This window comes from Triticum aestivum, chromosome 2D (assembly GCF_018294505.1).
Source record: "Triticum aestivum cultivar Chinese Spring chromosome 2D, IWGSC CS RefSeq v2.1, whole genome shotgun sequence".
Taxonomy (NCBI): domain Eukaryota; kingdom Viridiplantae; phylum Streptophyta; class Magnoliopsida; order Poales; family Poaceae; genus Triticum; species Triticum aestivum.
Window position 1 is genome coordinate 69,295,841 of NC_057799.1, and position 21,451 is coordinate 69,317,291.

Below are 21,451 nucleotides of genomic sequence, written 5' to 3' on the forward strand. Positions count from 1 at the left end.
AAAAGGACTACACCGTCTTCGCTTCAAGCTCCAAGGGGAGGAAATCGTCTCGTGCCAAAAGGATGAATCTCTGAAAAACACTCAACGCACACGATTAGTCAGCAAACGCATTGTCATCAATCACCAAAACATCTTAGGGATAAATATGCCCTTACACCATTCATTGTTGCAGTATGAAGAGGCGATCCCAATCTGCCGGGTATCGTCGGATCAGCGCCACGATCAAGAAGATACCTTGCTGCAGCAACCGTCCCGAAAGTTGCAGAGACGAACAGCGCGGTTTCACCTGCAGAAGAAGAAACAAAAATGGGTTGTAGGGTTTAGGGCCTCTCTTCCAATTAATCATATATGTCAGGTCCTAGTTGATCTACAGGTACAGGAAGGCGATTTGTATGGACTAATTTCAGAGAATTACAAGGAAGGAGGTCCCGATCTGGGTTTTATATATCTATCGGCTGTGCCGTATGAGTTTAGGGTTCATCCTCGAAGGGAATTCTGCAAGATTCAATGCCCATCTCAGCCACAACCCGGCTGTTAAGTAGGTGGATGCCTCGCTGTAGACAGAGACACACGAAAAGTAACAGTAACGGAAAGTAGATCCAACGACTGACGATGAAGGTAGCTTGAAGAGTCTCCTGGGCCGTTGGATTGTCTGAACTGGTACGTGCCGGAATTGCCACAGTTAACTGAATGATAATCTTCAGATATCGCGGCCTGACATTACCCCCTCCTGAAGAACCGTCGTGTCCTCACGACGTAGTGTTGTTGGTTCTCCAAGCTTCAATCGTGCTTCGAGAGAACGTGGGGAAGGTGTGCTTGATGAACTCCGCATCTTCCCAAGTTGCTTCTTCGGCGGTCATATTTGCCCATTGAATAAGCCACTGCACCACCGGCATGTTTTTACGGGGAACTTGCCTGACCTCCAAGACTTGAGCTGGCTCTGTTTTAATGGTGCCATCTGCATTCACCATAGGCAGGTGTGGGCTAGGAATGGACTTGTGACCCAAGTGCTTCTTTAACTGACTAACATGGAAGACTGGGTGCATTTGCACATCTGCTGGGAATTGCAACTTATAAGCATTGTTGCCAATTTTCTGAATAACCAAGAATGGACCATAGTATTTGTTATGGAGTTTCAGTGCTCCTCTGAATCCAAATGCTGCCAGTCTGTATGGTGCCATCTTAAGATATACCAGATCTCCCACTTCAAATTGTCCTTCCACTCTTTTTAAATCAGCATACTTCTTCATTCTATTTTGAGCTTGAAGTAAGTTCTCTTTCAGTTGGTGCAACATGTTCTGCTTGGCTGTTAAGAAGTCCTGTGCCTCCTCATTATCAGGTCCAGGAATTGCTAGTTCAGCAATCAATGGAGGAGGAAATCCATATAATGCTTGAAAAGGGCTCATCTTCAATGCTGTATGGTAGCTGGTGTTGTACCAATATTCAGCTAGTGGCAACCAAGCTAACCACTTCTTTGGCTCTTGAGTAGTCATACACCTCAAATAGGTTTCCAAGCACTGATTGATCCTCTCTGTTTGGCCATCAGTTTGTGGGTGATAGGCTGAACTATACCTCAGTTCACTTTTGTATGCAGCAAAGATGTCTCTCCACAGTTGGCTTGTAAAGATTCTGTCTCTATCAGATATAATAAGTGTTGGAGGGCCATGGAGTTTGATAATGTTATCTACAAATTCTTGAGCTACACTCTGAACTGTGTAAGGATGTGAGAGTGGTATGAAATGAGAGTATTTGGTGAACCTGTCAACTACCACTAATATTACATCTTTTCCTTGAGAAGTTGGTAGACCTTCTATGAAATCCATGGATATATGCTGCCATGCCATATCAGCTACTGGCAAGGGATCTAGAAGTCCTGGCCGTAAGCAATTCTCATGCTTAGCTCTCTGGCAGATTGGACAAGTAGCTATGAAATATTCCACTGCTTGTTTAAGACCTGGCCAGTAGAAAATTCCTTTTACTCTCTGGTAAGTGGCTCTCATACCTGAGTGTCCTCCCACAGGTGAATTATGTAGGGCAGCAATCAGTCTTTCCCTCAATTTACTGTCATTTCCCACTAGAATCTTCCCTTTAAATCTGATAATACCAGCATGTATAGTATAATCAGATTTGTCCTCAGGAGATTGCAACAGTAACTTTTCTTGCAATTTCTTTGTGCCTGTGTCAGTTTGATAACTGATGAGTAGTTCTTTGGCCCACTCAGGAGTAACTGTTGACATGGACATGCATTTAGGAAGTACTCTGGACAGAGCATCAGCCACCCTGTTTGTAATGCCCTTTTTATACTGAATTGTGAAATTGAATTCCAGCAATTTCATCATTAATTTGTGTTGTATTCCTTCTGTAATCTTTTGATCAGTAATGAACTTCAAGGACTACTGATCAGTTTTGATGATTACAGAGTTGCCCAGAAGATAGTGCCTCCATTTCTTTAAAGCTTCCAAGATTGCTAAAGCTTCTTTCTCATAGGTAGATAGGGCAGCATTTCTGGGACAGAGGGAAGAGATGTAGTATGCCAATGGTCTGCCCTCTTGCATAAGTACAGCCCCAATGCCATAGCCAGATGCATCAGTTTCCAATGTGAAAGGAACATTGAAATTGGGCAGAGCTAGAACTGGAGCTGTAACCAGAGCTTGTTGCAGTTTTCTGAAAGCTGTATCTTGGTCAGCTGTCCATAGGAATTTCCCTTTTTTAAGAGCATCATGCAATGGTCTGCAAATTGTCCCGTAATCTTTGATGAACCTCCTGTAGTAACCAGCTAAACCCAAGAAACTTCTCAATTTACTGATGTCAGTGGGTGTAGGCCAATCTACAATTGCTTTGATCTTGTTGGGTTCAGTAGCTAGTCCTTCACCAGAAACCACATGACCCAAATATTCCACCTGAGGAACTGCAAATGCACATTTGGACATCTTTGCAAATAACTGGTTTTCTCTCAAGATTTGCAACACTTGCTTTAAATGTTCCACATGCTCTTCTATAGTATTGCTAAATACTAGGATATCATCAAAGAATACTAGTACAAAATTTCTGTTGTACTTAGCAAATAGAAGATTCATTAGAGATTGAAAAGTTGCTGGTGCATTAGATAATCCAAAGGGCATTACCAAATATTCATAGTGCCCCAGAAAGGTTCTGAATGCAGTTTTATGAATGTCTGCAGGGTCCATCCTTATCTGGTGGTATCCAGACCTTAAGTCAATCTTAGAGAAGACCTTTGCTCCATGCAACTCATCCAGCAAATCCTCAATTATTGGTATAGGGAATTTATTCTTCACTGTTACAGTGTTGAGCCTTCTGAAATCAGTACAAAGTCTCATAGTATTGTCTTTCTTTTTAACCAGGAGAACAGGGGCTGCATAAGGACTCTGGCTATTTCTTATGAGTTTATTATCCAGTAGATGCTTAATTTGCTTCTCCATTTCTTCTTTTTGGTGATGAGGTACTCTATATGGTCTGACATGGGGTGGTTCAACTCATGGCATCAAGGGAATTTTATGATCTAATTCCCTTTTTGGAGGTAAGGTTGTTGGTTCTGCAAAAACATCCTTATATTCCAGTAGCAAGTTGCTTATTGCAGCTGGAATGCAATGCTTATCAGGAGTTTGGGCCACTATATTGTGAATTTGGAGCAGAAAAGTTTCCACACCTTTGTCCAAAAGCTTATTGACTTGTTCTGCTGGTATCTCCAAAATGTCCTCACTGGAATTATAAACTGCAGTTGTTACTGTTGTTTTACCTTGGAGAGTGAAGCTGAACTGATTGTGAGGTACATCAAAAGCCACAGGACTGACCAGTGAAAACCAATCATAGCCTAAAATCATATCATGACTAGGGAGATTTAGAATTCTGAAAGAGTGTTCCAACTTCAACTTGGCTAACTGAAAGGCACAATTGGGAACTACAGCAGTAGAAAGCAGCAGGCCCCCTCCAGCTACAGAAACTTTTTTAGGCCTGACAGGAAGTAATTGACAGTTTGATTTGATAGCAAACTGCTCACTGATGAAAGAGGTTGAACTTCCTGAGTCTAATAGTGCTACTGCTCTTTTTCCATTTACATGCACTATTACTGTAGGAGATTGTACAGCAAGCTGCTGGCCCATAGCATGTGCAGAGATAAACATAGCTTGCTCCTGTTGTTCTGTTCCTTCCTCTATTACTTCTTGTTGGTCATTATCTGTCTCATATGGACCATTTTCTTCCATTTCTTGCTGTAACATGTGCACATTAGGAACTAGAGTGCATTTATGGCCATGGACCCATTTGTCTCCACACCTCCAACATTCACCAGCTTTTCTGATTTCCTGAATTTGACTGTTCACATGTTCAGTGCTCTTTGTGTTACTAGTTGTTGGGACTGTTGCAGTGTTGACCACCTGTTTCCCTGATGTAGGCACTACATTTTTCTGCCAATAGTTGTTATAAGGAGTTGTTGATTTCTTAACAGTTGTCACTGGAGGAGGGTGACAAGGTTCAATTTCTTTTGCCAAACAGTAGGCATCAGTCAGGGAAGTGGGTCTAAGAAGTCTCAACTGGTACTTAATTCCATCTCTCATCCCATTAACATAGCACTTTATAAACCAAGGTTCTGATAATGTAGGATTTTCCTCCTGCAGTTCAGCCATTAAATCCTCAAACAGCTTGGTGTAGTCTGACACTGAAGTGCTTCCTTGTTTCAGAGAAGTAAATTTTTCAGTGAGATCATAAGAGCCTTGAGCAGAAAATCTTTTGATGATTTCTTTACCAAATTCCTGCCAGGACAATTGTTTCTTAAGCAAACCAGACCTCCTCAACCAGACATCAGCATCTCCTGTCATGTACATTTGAGAGAGTGACACTTTGTATTCTTCAGGTGCTGCTGCCATTTGGAAGTATTTGTTACACTGTCGAATCCAGCCAACAGGATCTTCACCAGTCGAGGAAAATCTATCCGTGGACCTTTTGTCATTGCTTTCATGAACTGAGCCTGCATATCCTGCTCATAAGTTCTGAAATAACCCTGCCACAATTTTCTGTCTCGAGCTGGTTGCTGATACTGTTGGAAAACAGGGGTTTGGCCTCCCTTCTCTGTGTTACTGGTGTTCTAATGGCACTTGTTGTTTCCAAATTAGCATGAGCTTGAAATCCAGGTGGTGCTGCACGTCGGCTTGTTCTGATTGGAGGTAACTGCTGCATTTGTAACTCCTCTAAGTGTCTAGTCTTTTCCTTTTCTGCTTCTAACTGTTGTCTCAACTGTTCAGTTCTGCTAGGTGGCCTGTCCTGTTGTTGTTGTTGCAACGTTGGTGATATAACGACAGTGTCAGCTTCAGGTTGTTTCTCAGCTCTAGTTCCAGACCCCGATGGAGCCACCAGTTTCTGCAAGACTGAACTCATTGTGGACAACTGTTTTCCCAGATCTAACACAGCTTTTTCTATACCTCCAACTTGCAAAGCTATTTCACCTTGTTTGGAACTGATCGACTGAACATCTTCTTGTAATTTGGACACATCTGTTCGCATCGCTGCATTTTCCTGTTGAACTGCACCAAACTCATCGCGGATCGAGAGAACTTCCTGCCACTCGGCCTCATCGACTGCCTTCGAGCGCCCCATCACCTTGATCCACAGAAGAGAGGGGGAATTTTACCACCGCAGATGCGGCAACCAGCCTCTCTGCCCCAGATCCTGCCGCCGCCAAAGCTCCGCACCTCCCAAGGTGCACAGATCAGCGAAGGACGTGGGATTTTACCGTGCTGGAAGTGATCCGGCTATGCCGTATGAGTTTAGGGTTCATCCTCGAAGGGAATTCTGCAAGATTCAATGCCCATCTCAGCCACAACCTGGCTGTTAAGTAGGTGGATGCCTCGCTGTAGACAGAGACACACGAAAAGTAACAGTAACGGAAAGTAGATCCAACGGCTGACGATGAAAGTAGCTTGAAGAGTCTCCTGGGCCGTTGGATTGTCTGAACCGGTACGTGCCGGAATTGCCACAGTTAACTGAATGATAATCTTCAGATATCGCGGCCTGACAATATAGGAGGCCCAAAATTGACGGGAAGGGAAGAGATAGGAAACCTAGGTCGTTGGGCTGGTTGACGTCGACGCGGAGGTCCTCGACGAGGTAGGCGCAGATGTCCAGCCGGCCCTCCATGACCGCCACGCATAGCGTGCGGATCCAGATGCACTCGTCCGCCACGACGGGAGCCAGCTCTGGGCACACGGTCGAGGATCTATCCTCATTAGCATCGATCGATGGAGAAGAAACTAAGGTCGGGTAGAGTTGTAGGAGAGGTTGGTAGTGGATGTGATCAGTACCTTCGAGGAGACGGAGGTTGCCCTCCAGAGCAGCCTTCAGGACCGGGTGCGGAGACGTTGCCGCCTTCTCCGCCTCCATCTCCATGGCGGTCAGGCGTGCGGAGAAGACGCGAGTCGTACTGCGTCGCTGGAGACTCGAGAGTGGTCGTCGCGGGGAAGCAGAGGGGAGGAGAGAGTAGGGCGGTCGCCGGTGCACCGCACCTGCACACCGTGATATGCGGTGGGTTCGTTTGGGCAGGTATTTTAAGCCCGGGTGATTTTCATTTTTGGGCCGCATCAAAATCCTTGTCCAAATTTTCGATGATGGAACCTTTTGATAATTTTTTTGTCCATGTTTTTTTTTGGAAATGGAGGTTAAACCTCCGGCCTCTGCATTAATCGATGCATGCAGCCATCTTTATTAATTATTCCACGAGGGTCTGACAAGAAATTACATCAAGCCACCCGAAGCCACCACTCACACCTATAAACTTGATAATGTGGAGTGCTCTCATTCCCCATATCTAAAGCCGATGGTGTCGCCGATCCATCCATCTAACGTATCAAAACAAACAACCGGTGCAGCAAACCTAAAGCATACACCCCTTGCACACGTTTTAGAGAACGCCATCATCATCGAACCATTGTCCCATCTTCAGGAGAGATTTTCGCATCATTCTTGCCAGTCTGTCCATCCGTCGACGCCACCACGACGCCCAACGACTCCACCGCTCTGCGCTCGTCCATCCCGACGCGGACACTCTGGAAGATCTGTCGTGCGTAGCACCTGCCGACTAGGCATGACTCAGTGTAGCACCTGTCGGCCAGGCATGACTTGACATCTCTTACCAGACGCATCTGACGCGGTTAGAACGCCGCTCCTCCTGCCAACCTACACCATTGCCGCTGCTGGAGCTGCCACGCGAAGCCCTTCACCCATAGCAACTCTCCCTCGAACGCCCAAGCCTCCCAAGACGGCGCCTCCATGGAGGTTACGATGCGAAGGGCGCCGCCGCCGTCCAATCCAAGACGGATTTTGTACTTTCGTCCGGGAAGGGGACGGAGGTGGATAGGAGGGACCTCGACTTCGCCTTCAAGAAGGGTAACGACGTCTAAGCCGTCGCCGATGCCGGGCCGAGCTAGCCGACCAAAGTTTCCTCTGGTCCTCATCCTGTACCACCAATCTCCGTCTGCTTCGGATCTGGCAGAAGCCAAGACACAAAAACTCCAGAGAGGGAAGCGCCATAAGGCTCAATACCTCCGGCGTAGATCCATCCAGGCACCGGATCAATGAAGATCTGACCTGGTCAGCGACGAAAGCCACCATCCTGCGCTGGCCGACGGTGTTCAGGCGCCGGATCCAGAAGGATCTGACCCGAGACCGACGATGCACGCGACCACCGGATCCAGCAGCCGCACCACGCCGCGAGCACGAACCCCAACCGCCGACGTGCTGCGCACATCGCAGCTAGGATCCATATGCAGCGCCGCCGCACCCCGCAAAAGTCCGGCGCGTCCTCTGGAACGGCCGTCCCGCGCTAGCCTATTCGCGCAAAGGGGAAGGGAGCCCCGTCGCCGCCCCTACCGGCCAGGCATCGCCAGGCGGTGCTGCTGGCGGCGGCGAGGATGAAGGAGATGCGGGGGAGTACGGGCGCCGGAAGCTAGGGTTTCCCCCTGGTCGCCCACGGGGGCGACACGAGGGGGTTGGCGCTGACTTTGTCATGAAACAGGATGATAAGATGGCTGTTTTGTGCTTTTTTGTCCATGTATCTTCTGCCTCCGTATTATCAACTAGTACTCCCAACCTACGGAATTAGTTGACCCGGACGAAGGAAGTACCATCCAAAATGAACCAACAGTTGTTACATTTCCTTGAGATAATATGTTTTTTTCACTTGTATTGTCCTAGTGATATTAGACCCCAATAATGTGTGATGAAAAGAGACATGCCAAATTAGCTTAGAATCCTCTCTTTGTGCCAGGCTGCCAGCTAGCAGCGAACAAGGAACACATGATTGGACCTGCTAAGGATCCACTCCACCTGCCAAGTGGACCAATCACAAGAGCTCGGGCCGCAAAATTCAATGAAGTAATCAATATGCTGATTCAGCAAGCCAAGCATTGGAGTTGGTGTTCCAAGTTTCTTAAATAACCTAGCTATCTGAAACTCGCTAATGGGATTCTGTGTAATCCTCCGGTCTACATGGTGTAGGTGGGCAAAAAAACTCGCTAATTAGTGGCACCGAAGTATGTACCCGGCGTGTAAACTTCTTCTTTTTATTATCAATGACGCTATCCGACTGATCATCCTTTGAGACCACAGAGAAAATCAGAGAGAAATATACGTCACCTAAAAAGAATTACACCCTGACTTATATGAGTCGGCTAGAAACTCCAGGACTGGCCTTTTGTGGGAGAATGCTGAGTCTTTCCCAAAATCGCTTGGATCAACGAAAGATCTGGATAACACTAGGTTGTGACACTGATGTCTGATTTTACTCATATACATCCGATAGTGAAGGACGCGAAGTTTGAACAGCCTCACTTAACCCTGGTTCGGTAACCTTTCTAGCACCCAGCTAGGTATCCATGACCTCTAGATAGAGGCACGATTTCCATTGGATACTCCGAATAAAATAAGAAGTAGTTACCTAATCATGGGTCTATACGTAAGATCTCCTTGCGTAGAGGTTAAGGCCAGACAGATTACTGAAATGTAGTTTTACTAACGTTTCCTCATCGACTATGAGAGTTTGTGGTGTGTGTTGTCAGACCAAAGAAACCAAGCAAGCATACCTTTCCTTTAATGGAGTATGAAAGCTACTATACGAGGCTAAGGGCCTCAAACCTCTCTCGACTCTTCCAACTCCACAAATTCAACTTCTCACTCCTTGGAGCAACTTCCGTCCGTTTGACACCCAAACCAGCTTATGCATCGCCGCCTTGGTCTGGCAGCGGTTGTTGGCCTATCTAGAGCCAGCTTGGGCCAGCTGGAAGTAGCTCACCTCAGATTGACCAGCCTGTCTACATAACTCACCTCAGTTCAATGGCGTTGGAGTGGGGGCTCAGAGGAGGCGGGCCTCGACGAGGTGAGCACCGCGTCAATGGCATCAGAGTGGCGCCTCCTGCTCATGGGGATGCAGTGTGGGGGTTGGTCACGATGGAATTGTGGACGCGATCCGGTGGGGATGGGCTTGGAACCGGGGGATCTGTCGACGGATAGGAGGGCTGGCTTGCGGCGGGGTGAAGCCGACCATGGCGGCGGTCAGTAGGGTTACCAAGTCAAGGGAGATGACGTTTGTTGACTGGGAGATGTGGGCACCGATTCGATTTGGGTGCAGCGGTCATTTTTTTAGGGGAGTGTATTGATTCAGGGGTGGCTGGACGAATCTTTTCTTTGGCAATGGCACTTTTAGTTGTAAATATAGCAAACTTTTGTTCTCCGTTTTGGTGGACCTGGGCTATGGGGGCTTCTCGTTATGGCACTGTGGTCGGGTCAGCTTCTTGAATTTAGCTTCCTGGAGCTCAAACGTTCAAATTAGCTTTAGGTGTGGATGAGACCCGGAGAGGATCTGAATAGGCCCCAAGTGTGTCAAAACGCCCAGCAAACACAAACACATAAGGACAATATAACCAGGACGACTGCAGCGACTCGGACAAGTAGTGAGCGATTCTTTTCCCTACTATTTGCTTTCTGTTTGTTTAGATTTTCCAAAATACATATTTTTTATTAAAGGTGAATCTTTTTTAAACTGTTGTAAACAATTTTTAAAATTTTTGAATATCTTTTTGAGATGTGAATTTAAAATGCAACACTTTTAAAAATATAAATGTTTTCTGAAATGGTGAAAAAATTTAAATAAAAAATAAAAAAGGAAAATTAAACCGGTAAAATATTCAACAGAAAAAACTAAAACCAAGAAAACAAGGAATCAGAACCTTACTAAATGGCTCGGGCCAGTTCAGTCGTTTGCTAGCTCGGTATTGTTGGGGCGTTTTGCTGCAAGATAAATAAGAAAAGCCGTGAACGATAGCGAAGGCAAAGCAGCAGCTCAAAAGAAATCTACTTTTTTCGAGGGGTCTAAAAGAAATCTACTTGAGAATAAGAAAAAGCTCCGCTAAAAAAATAAGAAAAAAGACCAGGGCCAACCATGAGGCGAAAGAAGTTACCAGCAAAAAATGTACAGAACACAGGGAGCCCCTATTCAGCAACCTGCGCGCTGGAACTCACCAAACACGCACCTTCTTCCCATCGTCAGAACTAGTGGACCGGCTCAGTAACAAGTGCGTGATCCCTAGTGTTTGCGAAGTTATTTTTCTCTGGGCAGTTTTCTAAGCAGAATTTATTTATTTCCTATGATTTATAATAAAGTGCTTCTAAAAATTTAGAGAAATGTTCGTAAATGCAGATAATGTGCACGAATTTTAAAAATAGCCCAGGAATTAAAAAAATCATGATTTAAAAATGCTCCTAAATTTAAAAAATATATTCATTGTTTTTTAATCAAAATCATCAATTCAAAAAAACACGAGTTTCAAAAATGTTCATATTTTAAAATCAGTTCACGAATTTATATTTTGATTGTTTTTTCAAATTTGAAATATATTTTAACTTTCAACAACATTCATGAACTAAAAAATGTTCAATAATTTCAAAAATGTTTATGGATTTAAAAAATTCAAGAGGTTGAAAAATATTTACGAATTTAAAATTGTCAACGAGTTTGAAAATTGTTCAGGAATTCAAAAAATGTTACCATAGTCGAAAAAATCACAAATTTGAAAATTGGTTTCTTATTTTCAATAAAAATATGAATTTGAAATCATTCGTTATTTTCCAAAAAATGACGAATTCGGCAAAAAAAAGGAAAGGAAAAAACAAAATAAACCAGACAGAAAAAACGCAGAAACTGACTAACGGACGGACCCATCACCACGGGTGAGGGTTCCCATTTGGTCCCTAAACCCTAAACCCTACGATCTCGCCATCCCCTAGCTATGGTAGCAAACAGGGCAACGCAACCAACTGTGAATAATTACATCTTTTCATTCTTTTCTTCTTTCTTTTTCGTTTTTTGTCTTTTTACTTTTTCTTTTTCTTTTTTATTTTTTCTTTTTATTTTTCGTTTTTTAAAAATGCGTGATTTATTTAGCAAATTGAATGAATTTTGTTTTTTCCTAATTTGATAAAAAAAATTGATGAAGTTTTTTTCAACTTCGATGAACTTTTCCTAATTTGATTAACTTTTTCCCAACTTCGATGAACTTTATTCAAATTCAATGAACTTTTTTCCAAGTTTGATGAACTTTTTTTCAAATTCGATGAGCTTTGAAATTCGCTGAAGCTATTTCAGATTTGACGAACTTTTTTCAAATCCGATGAACTTTTCTGAAATTTGATAAACTTTTTTGAAATTAGATGAAATTTTTTCCAAGTTCGATGAACTATTTTCAAGTTCCGTGAAGTTTTTTTTTAACTTGATAAACTTATTTCAAATTTGGTGAACTTTTTTCAAATCCGTTGATTTTTTTTTCAAATTTGATGAACTTTTTTCCAAATTAGTGATCTTTTTTTCAAATTTGGTGAACTTTTTTCCAAATTAGTGAACTTTTTTTAAGTCGATGAACTTTTTTGCAAATTCGATGAAGTTTTTTCATGATTATGAATTTTTTGAAAATGGAAGGAATTTCTCAAAACTAATGAAGTTTTTTTCTAAATTGATGTGTTTTTTTTTTAATTTGTGAACTTTTTTTGGAAGTTGATTTTTTCAAAATCGATGAATTTTTTCTAATTCATGAAATTCTTTGAATTCGTGCACCTTTTTTATTACATTAAATTTTTTGAATTCATGATTTGTTTTTGAAATCTGTGAACTTTCAAATTTTGTTCATAATTTTTTTTTAGAAAATCATCTTTTTCTATCTATGCGCAATAAACAGCTCGACTACCTTAGTTTTAAACTTTTTGGGCCGGAATCTGTCAGTAGCGCCTACATGCTTAGTGGTTCTGGCAAACTGCACTATAGGTACATGGGCGAGTTGGAATCCTAGCCTAAGCAACATAGGGAGGGTTTTTCGCCATATACACGTTTTTCGCTGTCGCCTATGCTGCATCGTGGGCCGGCCCACGAGGTGCGGCTAGTTAGCGCCAGTTTCTAAGGGCATGTACACTAAGTTCAGACATCTTGGAGTCTGTAACAATACTCCACCTCAACTATAGACAGTAGTCAGAACATCTTGTAAAATAGATCGTCTATTTTCCATCTATAGCACCCACGAAATTAGGATCTGAAAACAAATCTGGGCATCACCGGATACGGCGGGTGGGCGGAAAAACAGCAGACTAGTGACGGTCTGAGCGTACAACGGGAAAACGCCTATCGGTAAGTAGCGAAGTTTCTGGGATTAGACCGTCTGCCAAATTATAGACATCCTCCTTCTCTCTCCTTATTCTCTCTCTTCCACCTAAGAAATAATCTCACATGTCACACGTTATAGACGGCTGACTGGATGCTGTTGTACATGACCTAACGGGCGCATAATGCGCCCGTTTAGGAACTGGCGCTAACTAGCCGCACCTTGTGGGCCGGCCCACGATGCAGCATAGGCGACATAATGCGCCGTATAGGAGCTCCCGGAAAGGATCCCCACACATACGCTGCCTTTGTTATATTTTCTTAGTAGACCGGCCCATTCTGGCGTTATTCAAGCGGGAAAATTGCCTCCCCATTTTGGGAAGCTTTCGGAAGCTTTTTGGGCCAGTTTTGGGAAGCTTCTGGACGCTTGCAGCCTGTTTTGTCTTCTTTTCTGCCGTATATTACTTGATTTTTCTTTGGATTTTTATGGTTTTCACTTAGTTTTGCTTTCTAAAATAATGAACATTTTTGACCAATAAATCCATGAACTTTTTCTAGATTTCATGAACTTTTTTCAAAGTCATGTACTTTCCTCAAATTTCCTGATTTTGTTTTTCAAATTTACGAACAGTTTTTATTTCACGAAACTTTCTAAATCTATTTGAAAACCGTAGTTGACTTTTTTAGACTATTAGTTGATGTTTTTCTTCAAAAGAACCAAAGAAATAGGCCAGCATGTACAACGACAGTACGACTCCCAGGCGAGCAATAACAGTTGAATATAATGTGTCATTCCAACAAGTGCGCCAAATTTGTTTGAGAACTGGTTTGCCGTATCAACAAAAAGCTTAAGGGTCGTATCCATGTAGGGGTTTGTACCTTTTTTTGGACAATTAGAAATGGCCAACCGCTATATTAATTTTTTTACAGGTTATCTTCAGGGCTGCATCATCGATCTTTATGCGGTCATCACATCAACATGGGGACGCAGGTTAAGTCATGCAATCTTGTTACCGGTTGGTTGTGGTCTTTTCCTTTTTGTTATCTTCCTGTTATATTTATTTCTTTTAGAGAAAAGGCACGAAGGCCCAACTTCAAATTAATGAAGCCATCAACCGACTAAGATACAATGGTGCTGAATTACAAAGGCAAAGACTTGACCAAAAACTAAAAATTACATGCCAAATTCAGTACAACCAGGAGTAGTAGCGAACAGAGCAGCAAGAGAAACTACGACCAAGCCGACAGAGGTCTTGCGCAGCCAGAACAGCAGGGGTGAAGCCACCCGACGACATCAACTGCCGTGGAGATGAAGATCCAGACCACTTGAAGGAAAACATTGACTCCATCGCCTGCCGCCTCAGGCCACTATCAGAGGGGAGACCACCATCTCCCCTTTGTCCAGACCGTGCCGAACAGCGGTCGCCCACCACCGGCCGGCAACCAACCAGCAAGCAAGGCGAGGAGCCGCTGAAAGATGCGGAAGAACCCACACGCCACTACCAACACCAACAACCAGGGGAGCCGAGCACCACCGCCGTCGCCCAACACCACACACCAGGCCCACAACCCCAACCACCCCTTGAACGACACCTCCAGGGAGGACCGGGATGCCAAAACACCTCCGTTGTCCGACCAAAAGGCCAAGACTTTCGCCCGGAGAAGGAAGTAGGAGGAGGGAGGGGGGATCTGAAAGCTCGACCCGCCCTCAAGAGGGAGAACAACACCGGAGCGTTGCCGGCGTCGAGGTCGACGGGAAATCGATCAGGGGTTTCCCTCGTTCCATGACTCCTCCACCCCATCCTCGATGAACAGATCCGACGTGCCATGAGAAGAGACCACCGTAAGGGGAAGGGGCGGAAGGAAGAGAACTGCCCACCGCTGCAGCAAGACCTCGTCACCATCACGCCACCCACGCGGCCGGAAGGGACGGGCAACATACGTGCGCACCATTCACCGAAGAGATCGATGCCGCCATCTCCACCCAGGGCCGCCGTTGTGGCTTCCAGAGCCCCTCACACCGGCGCGAGGCAATAGATCCTCGCCGCTACCTTCACTGGAAGACGCGCTGCAGCCGGCGGGCTCCTCAGGTGGCTGCGGGAGTGGTGGAAGAGAGGTGGCGGCGGCTAGGATTTGGGGCCGCTCGCAAGGGGGCGCAAACACTAATCAGAAGAGGCGTCTTCTCCTCATGTTAAATTAATTCTATGATATATGTTCTTTTTAGTTGACATTATGTATTTATTAAACTATTTATTTGCGTTTAATAAAGATGTTTGTATGCATTATAACGATGCAGAGGGGCCCAGGTAGAAAATGATGGTCGCGTGTGCAAATCAACTAATGGGCTGTCCAACGTGGACGTCTCTTGTGAAAGCACGCAACTCATCGAGCCTAGCCCAAAACCAAAACCGTGCTGACCCACCCGAACACCGAAGCAGACGGCGGCTAGCGGTAGTTTGCATGCTGAAATCGACGCCACACGCAAGCTGACAACAGTCGACGGAGATGGAACAAAATCTCTCGCCGACTGAGGAACAGAGAAGGGTCCCGCCGTGTATCACGAGTCTTCTACTAGTCTACCTTTGGCTGGGTGCGTCGTGCGTGGGTGGGCGCGGACAAGGACTGGGCGAGGCCACCGGACAAACAACGACTATGCCATTGCCAGCAATTGTTCCTGTCCTGGTGTTGCTAGCACATGCATGCGCATGCGCATGCGTGTGTCATTTTGTATGTGTATTTTATATCTGAGACTATTCGTTCCAATGCAAAACCATAATATAATTTATCGGTATCTACAATCGGTCATTGTTTATTTTCCTTTTGAACCTATCTCAACGTAAACCCGAAGTGTTCCTTCCCTTAGCGGTGGGAGGGTTACACTTTTCCCCCAAACAACACCGGCTAGCCCATGGATTCACCTCTCATCTGCCTACCGTTCTGGTGGCTGGCAGCGGGGAGGAGAATTCTGGTGCCTAGGCTCCGGCTAGTAGTTTAGGTAGGGTTTTTAGTCTTTGCAGGGCATTGTTCGGACGGATACGCTTCTTCTTTGAGTTGGTTTTCCGGGTTCCGACCCTCCTCGAGTTCCTCCGCCTAGATGGAAGCGACAGAGCTCTGGCATAGATTCATGTTGTCTCCTTGGGACGATGAGGTTAGGGTCTCTCGTTGTGTGTGTGCGACGGCAAGATTTCATGTCAGGCACTTCGGATCGATTCAAGTGTTCAATGACAACGACAACGGCACAAAGACTTTCGGACTTCATCAACAAGGTTAGGCCGGCTCCGGCAGAGGAGCGGCGAGCGATACGTCGGCTGCTCATTTATTGTGGCGGTAGTTGTCGTTCGGTGCTTCAGAGACATCGATGTAATTTTTTAGTATGTACGAGGTGCTTTGTACTTTTGGTGAACTTTTAAATAGATTCGGATGCTTTTCGCAAAAAATAATCTCAATGTAAACCCCTTCTGTTTAAAAACTCAAATAGAACTTTTAAAATTTCAAAATGAAACATGATTATTACGAGAAGTTAGCAACATGGATAGGAGACTACGGACAAAGCCTTCCTCCCCTCGATCTTCACCAATGAGTCTGTGGATTTGCTTCCCCTTTGCCTGCCACTCCGACGGCCGGTGGCGAGGAAGGGAATCCTGGTGCCTCGACTTTGACTAGTAGATAGGTTAGAGTTTTCGTGCTCGGACGGATGTCATGTGCTTCTTCTTTGAGTCAGTTTTCCAGGCTCCAATCCTCCTAAGTTCATCCATCGGGACGAATTAGACGGAGCTCCGGCGTAGATTTCTACCAGCTCCTCGAGGAAGAGATGCTAGGATTTCTAGCCGTGCATACGTGATGTGATTTGGTATCAGGTTCTTTAGATCATTTCAAGGATTCAAGGTATCTAAATGACAAATATGAAAAATAAATATACCGCGTGATTTTCCCTTGTCATTGGTCATGGAACGCCAAAGCTATTTCCTAACGTTAGAACATATACAATCGGAATTGCCTAATTCAATCTCCTATATGCCCGCGAACATGCCCCGACGCGCCCGCAAACAGCGCCGACAAGTCCCTATTTGGCCCTCTCCCCAAGCACTCTTCAAATCTCAAAACCCAAATCCGTGCAAATCCATGCACAATTGACCATACAACCCAAATTCATCATACATTCAACAATACAAACATAGTGTAGCCCGAATAAATTCAGTACATGCCAAAATAAAAATTCAATAGTTCATACATAGATGAGAGATACACGGATGAATCAACGAACACCAACAGTACAAATTATACCGAGTCATGGCCGGGCATTCCATCGAACACCAAGTCGGCATTGCTCGAGGATATGCCCGATGCATTTGAAGCACCGGCGAGTTGGCCATCATGTCCGCCTCGAGGACGGCTTGTGAAAAGCTCAACTCCGGGATGCCCGCCCACTAGGAGGCGGAACGGAGTCGTGCAACGACGACAAGTTGTTTGTCCCCGTGGCCACAACCAGCGGATTGGCCTGCATCGCATCCATGTCCTCATTGGCGGCTACGAAGACCGTGTCCACAGCTGCCTTCGCCGCTGCTATCCTCTCCGTCGCCTCACGCTCGCGCTGCCTCCAGCGGCGCTCCTTCTGGGCAAGGTTCTCCGCCTTGTAAGGATCCGCCGCCAAGCTGGGGACCCCGACTGATACCACCGAGGCATCATCCATGGTCATGGTAGCAGACAGGATCGTCGGCGACGACATCAGCGACAGCAGACGAGGACGGCCAGCAAGGGAGGAGGTGGGCGGCTGCGGAGGCGGGAAATGGAGGATGGGGGCGGGAGGGTTTTGGTCGAAGTGAAGAAGGAAGAGTCAACTTTAAGATGATTTGGGATGAATCTGGCTTGTCGGAGCCGCCATGACGCGCGTGTCCGGGAGCGTCCGAGTGTCCCCATATCTGCCCTAGATATGAGCCGGATATGGGGAGTGCCGGTCAGTCCAAGTATTTGGGCCGGCTATAGGGAGCCCGGCTAAGTGCAGTTTTTTCGTCCGATCAGTGATTGGGCAGCTCGTCCGTGGGTTTGGGGTGTGTATTGGAGAGTCTGGTTGTAGATGCTCTTAGAAACTTAAACCAGTCGTTGCCATCCAATATCTCTCTTCGTGAACTAATTGAACATGTGATGTTGTCTCTGTTGAATTTAAATTTGGAGACAACCAAACTGGTGAAGATATTATGTTAAAAAGAAAATATTGTCTACCTGGCATATGCAAGTTTTTTTTTCGAGAAACTTTCAATCTATTCAACTTCAATGATGGCAATACAAAGAACAACAGAGGTAAAAAAATTAAACCATGTCCATGGACCACCTAGCGATGATGCAAGCATCGGAGTGAGACGAAGGCGCGCCGCCGTCATCGCCCCTCCCTCACCAGAGCCGGGCAAATCTTGTTGTAGTAGACAGTCTGGTAGTCGTTGTGGTATGGTCCCATAGGACCAACACACCAAAGTAGTAACCATCGTCGAGGAAGAAACTCGTAGATCAGAAGGATCAATCCTGTAAACACCCGAACGAAGACGAACAAAAACCGGATCCAAACAGATCCACCGAAGACCAGCACCGACCGAATCCCACGAGATCCGACGGAGACACACCTGCACACACCCTCTGGTGATGCTAGACGCACCATGGGGACATGGATAGAACGTGAAAGGCATTATTCCTACTAAGGGACATCGTCGTCGGTTCGGCTCGTAGCACATAAGAATCAGTTAACAAACGCTCACGAACTTAACGAGCTTCAAACGAGCTGAGTCGAGCAGGGTTTTTTGGTTATTAATCTTAACGAGCTTAACGAGCACGAGCTTTAAAAGCCGAGCAGCCCGTTAATCCACCCCTAGCCACCACACATATGCAAGTTGGACACTACTAGTACACAATGACAACGAGCTCGACATTTTTACACTTTTTGTCCATTTTTCAACAAATGTGAGTGGACGGTAACTTCTCGTAGTACAGATCACATTCATGCAGATCTTTTTAGAGATCTTTCGGGGCCAGTTCCTTTCGGGAAGGGAGACCTCTCGTTTCCGCTGTGAATTGAACTGAGGCGATTGGTGTGGAGCCCGGGGCATCGATGCCCTTAATTATCTAGGTACGTGGTACGCGCTACAGTCAAAAGCTAGGTAGCGATTCGATTCCCGCGATCCGACCCGTACCTTCCCGATCGAAAATGTTGAATTGGGTGATGGCAACCGCGACGCGTGGGTCGCTTTCTACCCGCCGCCCATGCTTTTTCTCTACTTTGTAGGATTGCACTAACGTGTACACGGCCGGCCGGTCGATCTTCTGATGATTTCTACTAAAGGTTGGCCGACCACATAGAGCTAAAATACGGTTGCTCCTCCTTCTATCATCGCATGGAGTGAAGATTTATAACAATCTACTAGGTAAGGTAGGTTGTTGCTTCGTTTATTCAATTTTTGGTGTCGAAGGTTGCTTCATTTGTTATTGTTAATCAGTAAAACCACATTGCAATGTTACGCAACTTGAGCCGCAATGTTGTCGATCAATGCGGCAGCCCCACAAGGGAAACGCAGCAATAAGAAGAACACGTAGGTGTGCTTGGCTTCATCGGTACTCTCACAAACACTCGTGAGAAATGTGCTGCGAATATCAACGCTAAGATATGTTGTGCCTGCCTACTCTGCCTACCTGGCCTCCGCGTGACCAATTAATACTGTGAGCAAGAGCAAGCAAGGTCGGTCGGTCGGCCGATCCATATCGACGAACAATTTCAACGTTGCCGATGGTTCGATAGCTACGGTATGACTGCCTCCGATGGCACACCATGGCTGGTTTGCCGTCCGCAGATACATGGACCGGGCCATGCACGGATAGTCAAACAACATGAAGCAAGCACGCAAACGGACGGGCTGGGTTACGGTTACGGTGTCTCTAACCACCACAGCTTGAGCTATACTTTTGCGCGTTCTTGATTTGTGTGAGCTCACAATCTAGCTAGCTAGGTAGGCAGGTTGCCTCACTTATTTATTTTGGTATATGTCCGAAGGTTGCTTCATTTGTTAATCAATAAATCTCGAGCAATAGTAGTACCATGTTTACGCAACACATGTTGCATTTCAGCCGCAGTGTTAATCAACGCCGCAAGCCCCACAAGAAGAAAAAATGCAGCAAGAAAGACGCTTGTTCAAGCAAAAAGTGCTTGTAACAATATCAACAAAAGCAGTTCTGCCTGCCTACCTCGCCACATGCTTGCGTGACTTTTTTTTTTGAAAAAACATCCCATATATTAATTAAGCCAACGAAAGGTTCTTACAATCATTCATTACAGCATACACCACGCAGGGCGGAACAGAATTAAAAAAAATCCCATCGGACATAGAACTAAAGCTAAACTTAGCAATCTCATGTGCCACCCCATTGGCAGTCCGACTTATCTTTGCAATATGAAAATTATGAATCATCCTAGATATACTCAGAGCGCTCATCCATCGGATCAGCCAGAGGGGACCTGTCAATCTTCTCATTGGCGTGACTTTTAACCGGTCAATCAATCAACCAGACCCAATTAATACCGCAGACCAGATCAAGCAAGGCCGGTCGGTCTGCCGATCCGTCTCGATGAACAATTTCAAACTTGCCGATGGTTGGACAGATACGGCGGTGCGATCGCCGTCGATCAGCCGACGGCACACCGCACCGCACCGCACCGCAGCTGGCCGTACGAACAAAATCGCGGATGGATCGATCGACCGGACACGCATGAACAGTCAAACAGCGGCGAGCGAGCACGCAACGGGTTCGAGACGTACGTACGTACGGGTTCGTATCTGCCTGGCGACCACAGCTTGAGCTTACTTCTGTGAGAAAAATCTATGCTGGCTGCAGTAAAAGCTCCACGTGAAATGGTACGGCGCGGTTCAGTTGATGCCGTCAAGCTGAGGCTCAACTCTCAGTGCCCCGTCGCCGTCAGCCCCTGCTAGCAGCTGCCTAGAACAGTCGCCGGACTTGACCCGCACCCATCAGGCGTCGTCGGATGCTACGCGCAATGAAGAAATCCCCGACATGGGTTTCAAGGCGCGACGGCGACCTGCCACCGGCCACCAGCCATCCGCCGTCCGGCGTCCGGCGGCGTCCACAGCACACATTTACTGTCCGCAGTCTCCTCTCATTACTACCTTGCAGTCCAGGCGGGCGGGAGGAAGGTGCAGACGGCAGATGAAAAGTTGAGAGGGGTAACCTGATCCACCCGGAGACCCACCGGCACTGGTCGAACGGGATTCGGGAGTGTGGCACACGCGTCCCGACCTGCTTGACTCCTCCGCCCTATAAAACCACCCCGTATGCCATCTCCGGTTCTCCACACCACCATTCAGAGGAACCACACCGACACCCCATCCACTTTATCTCAGTTGAGAGGTTTAGAAGCGCGCGGTGAAGCACAAAGTGCAGCAAGAGCTGCGAGAAGGAGCGAGCAGCAATGGCGAGGCACAGCCTCCTTGCCGTGCTCCTCGTCGGGCTGGTCGCGGCCTCCGGCTTCAGCCAGGCGGCCGCCGCTGGCCGGGGCCTTGCTGAGAAGCTCCCCGAGCCGGAGCCCAAGCCGACGCCGTACCCAGAGCCCAAGCCGCAACCCAAGCCAGAGCCAATGCCTAAGCCTGAACCCATGCCAAAGCCAGAGCCTAAGCCTCTGCCTAAACCTGAACCCATGCCAAAGCCAGAGCCTAAGCCTATGCCCAAACCCGAACCCATGCCAAAGCCAGAGCCCAAACCGGAACCGAAGCCGGAGCCGATGCCAAAGCCTGAACCTAAGCCTGAGCC

General features: G+C 46.4%; 1 protein-coding gene and 1 pseudogene across 1 annotated transcript in view; one reads left to right on the plus strand and one right to left on the minus strand.

Moving 5' to 3' along the window:
* LOC123048752 (ankyrin-1-like) overlaps nt 1-6,540 on the minus strand; it is a 32,979-nt pseudogene extending 26,439 nt beyond the window's left edge.
* Nucleotides 6,541-20,978: 14,438 nt separating this feature from the next.
* The window catches only part of LOC123051633 (vegetative cell wall protein gp1), a gene marked incomplete in the record, with an annotated part of 1,564 nt that continues 1,091 nt past the window's right edge, over nt 20,979-21,451 (plus strand). The window contains 1 exon segment of the mRNA XM_044474583.1: nt 20,979-21,451. Coding sequence (XP_044330518.1) covers nt 21,114-21,451 — 338 coding nt within the window.